The sequence below is a fragment of the Cucurbita maxima genome, unplaced genomic scaffold, assembly GCF_002738345.1.
Source record: "Cucurbita maxima cultivar Rimu unplaced genomic scaffold, Cmax_1.0 Cma_Scf00014, whole genome shotgun sequence".
In the NCBI taxonomy this organism is placed as follows: Eukaryota; Viridiplantae; Streptophyta; class Magnoliopsida; order Cucurbitales; family Cucurbitaceae; genus Cucurbita; species Cucurbita maxima.
The window spans coordinates 607,179-609,594 of NW_019272030.1; the positions used below are offsets into that span (position 1 = coordinate 607,179).

A 2,416-nucleotide genomic window follows, 5' to 3' on the forward strand; every position below is an offset into this window, starting at 1 on the left:
GGGGGGGGGGGGGGGGGGGGGGGGGGGGGGGGGGGGGGGGGGGGGGGGGGGGGGGGGGGGGGGGGGGGGGGGGGGGGGGGGGGGGGGGGGGGGGGGGGGGGGGGGGGGGGGGGGGGGGGGGGGGGGGGGGGGGGGGGGGGGGGGGGATCCACCATTACACTGTAACTAGTTAATGTATTGGAAATATTTTTTTTCCCACCAATGCATTTCCTATATATATATATATATATATCAAGCGATGCCGTCTCATACAACTTAATCCTAAACATGAACAGGCAATCTATTATCAAACTTCATTAAAATGTAAATAGTATATGAAACAAAAGAATTAAGATGAAAATAGTAAAAATTCAAAATGTACCTTGATGAACTGGCCGTACGTTACTCTTTGGCTGTTTGGATACCTATAATAGACAGCAAATCCAGGCATATTTCCACATTCACGTTCATAAATGGATTCATCACTCTGACAAAACGATTGATCAACATGAACAACTGAAGATGGGGAAGAATCCAGTAACAGAATTCAAGCAGTTTACCGAATGATGTATAACTTTTTAACTTCAATTGGTCTCCAGCATGATAAAGAAAGATAAGAGTGATTAATTACCTTCCAATGATAAGCTATCTTTAGTGTCTCATATAAAAACCTCCCAAGCCTGCCTGCTTCATATTCCGTACAGCAGCATATCATGGGTTGCAAGGTTTTACATATCAAAACATCAATATGGTTGACTGTATTGAAAAATGGTGTTCCAAGGGAATGAAGAGTGTGCACAAACATAGCACAGTAGACAGCGTCAGGCATGCTGAATGTACAGCGGGGAAAAATACAACGCTGAAGGAACTCCATGTTAATTTTCAAAGTATCAGGACAGGAGCTCAACCATTTATCCTTTTCACGAGAAAGTCGTCTACGAACTGATGCAACATTTTCTTCATGCTTAACAAGTTCACTGGACAGGCGATCAAGAGATTCTTGAATTCTTTCTTTGTCTTTCTTCCTTTTATTGATTGCAGAACTTGAGTTATCAGAAAGCTCTTCTAAAGCTTTAAGAGCAGAATGCTGCTTAGCAATTTCAGTTTCATATCTACTCCGAGGAACGTAAAGATCATAGAGGGTGAGACCCCAAAATGTAGTAAAGAGATCTGGAGACAAGCTATTCCAAGCTTTTGGAGGCAACATAGACTTTACAGTATCGAGCAGATCTGACCACCTACGAAAATAGAAGCTAAAGAAAATCAGAAACTATACCATCAAAATCATAAATTCTATTTTGTTAAAACAAGTCTTGACTATAAGCGTTAAGAGTAGTGTGGCATTTCTGTACGTCAAAATTCTTATGATTTCTCGGAATGAAAAAAGAAGGGGATACAAGGAGAGATTATACTACTAAAAATTTGAGGGAGAGAGTAAAATAGTGAAAGAGTTGGAAGTCGGGGGAAAAATGACAATTCTCAGAAGCATTTTATTATGTGCTAAATAATCAAAGACAGATCATTTTGATTCTTTTCCCACATCCTATAACAGTAGTAAGGAACTACGTTTTATCAATAGCCTTAATTGCGCATAGTTTAATCAAAATATAGAAGAAATTGAACAAGAAACTCTTACATTTATGTCTCTAAAGTTAAAAGAGCAAAGAAGTGAAAGCATGTAAGAAAAATGAGAACTTCCAAATAAATAGATCCCTTACCTCACAAGTTTCTGTGAAGAACCAAGATCCAAAACGACATCAGCAGAACATTCTGCAGGTTCCATATCAGAATTATTGCCAGCAACATTTGCATCATTACCATCCAGTGGCCAGAAGATATCAGAACCACCTTGACACTTAAATAGTCTCATTATTGGCCGATACATCAGGAAAGCAACCTATAAAAAGGAGAAAGAGTCAAACTAGAAGTACCTTAAGAGAATGCAAAAGAACTATAAAGCAGAATATATTTTGAGAATTTACATCTCATAAATAAAAGATAGACAAATATCAAGAGTAGTTCAATGATGAGAAAAAACCAACGAGAAAAAGAAAAAAAAGGAAGAAACCCAAGAACCAAGAAACCTATGACAATGACATGCACACTGACCTCGGGATCTAGGTGATAACGATGGGCAAGTTCATTGAGTGAGGGAATCAAATGAGCATAAGCAGATGCTGGCGTAACTGCACTACTAAGAAATTCCACATATTGAAGCAGAGTTCCATGACATCGATCAAACTGCTCACTGACCATCTTTATGTAAGGAGCATCTGCATTTATAACAACCCTGAAGGAAATAAATCATTCGTTAGACCATACATTCAAAGCACTGAGATACCGCTAAGAATTTGATAGTTAGAACCGAGTGGGGGGAAAAAAATAAGAGAAAAGAAATGAAATGAGAGATAACCAAGTGGGGGGGGGGGGGGGGGAA

At 39.8% G+C, this 2,416-nt stretch overlaps 1 protein-coding gene across 2 annotated transcripts in view; it reads right to left on the reverse strand.

Annotated features, from left to right (window-relative positions):
* The window catches only part of LOC111489825 (THO complex subunit 2-like), a 34,411-nt gene that overhangs the window by 4,950 nt on the left and 27,045 nt on the right, over positions 1 to 2,416 (reverse strand). For both annotated transcript variants that reach the window (XM_023138234.1, XM_023138235.1), the window contains 4 exons: positions 2,089 to 2,269; positions 1,698 to 1,876; positions 611 to 1,217; positions 362 to 466 (listed from right to left, as the gene is read on the reverse strand). In XM_023138234.1, coding sequence (XP_022994002.1) covers positions 362 to 466; positions 611 to 1,217; positions 1,698 to 1,876; positions 2,089 to 2,269 — 1,072 coding nt within the window. The remainder of the gene's footprint in view (positions 1 to 361; positions 467 to 610; positions 1,218 to 1,697; positions 1,877 to 2,088; positions 2,270 to 2,416) is intronic.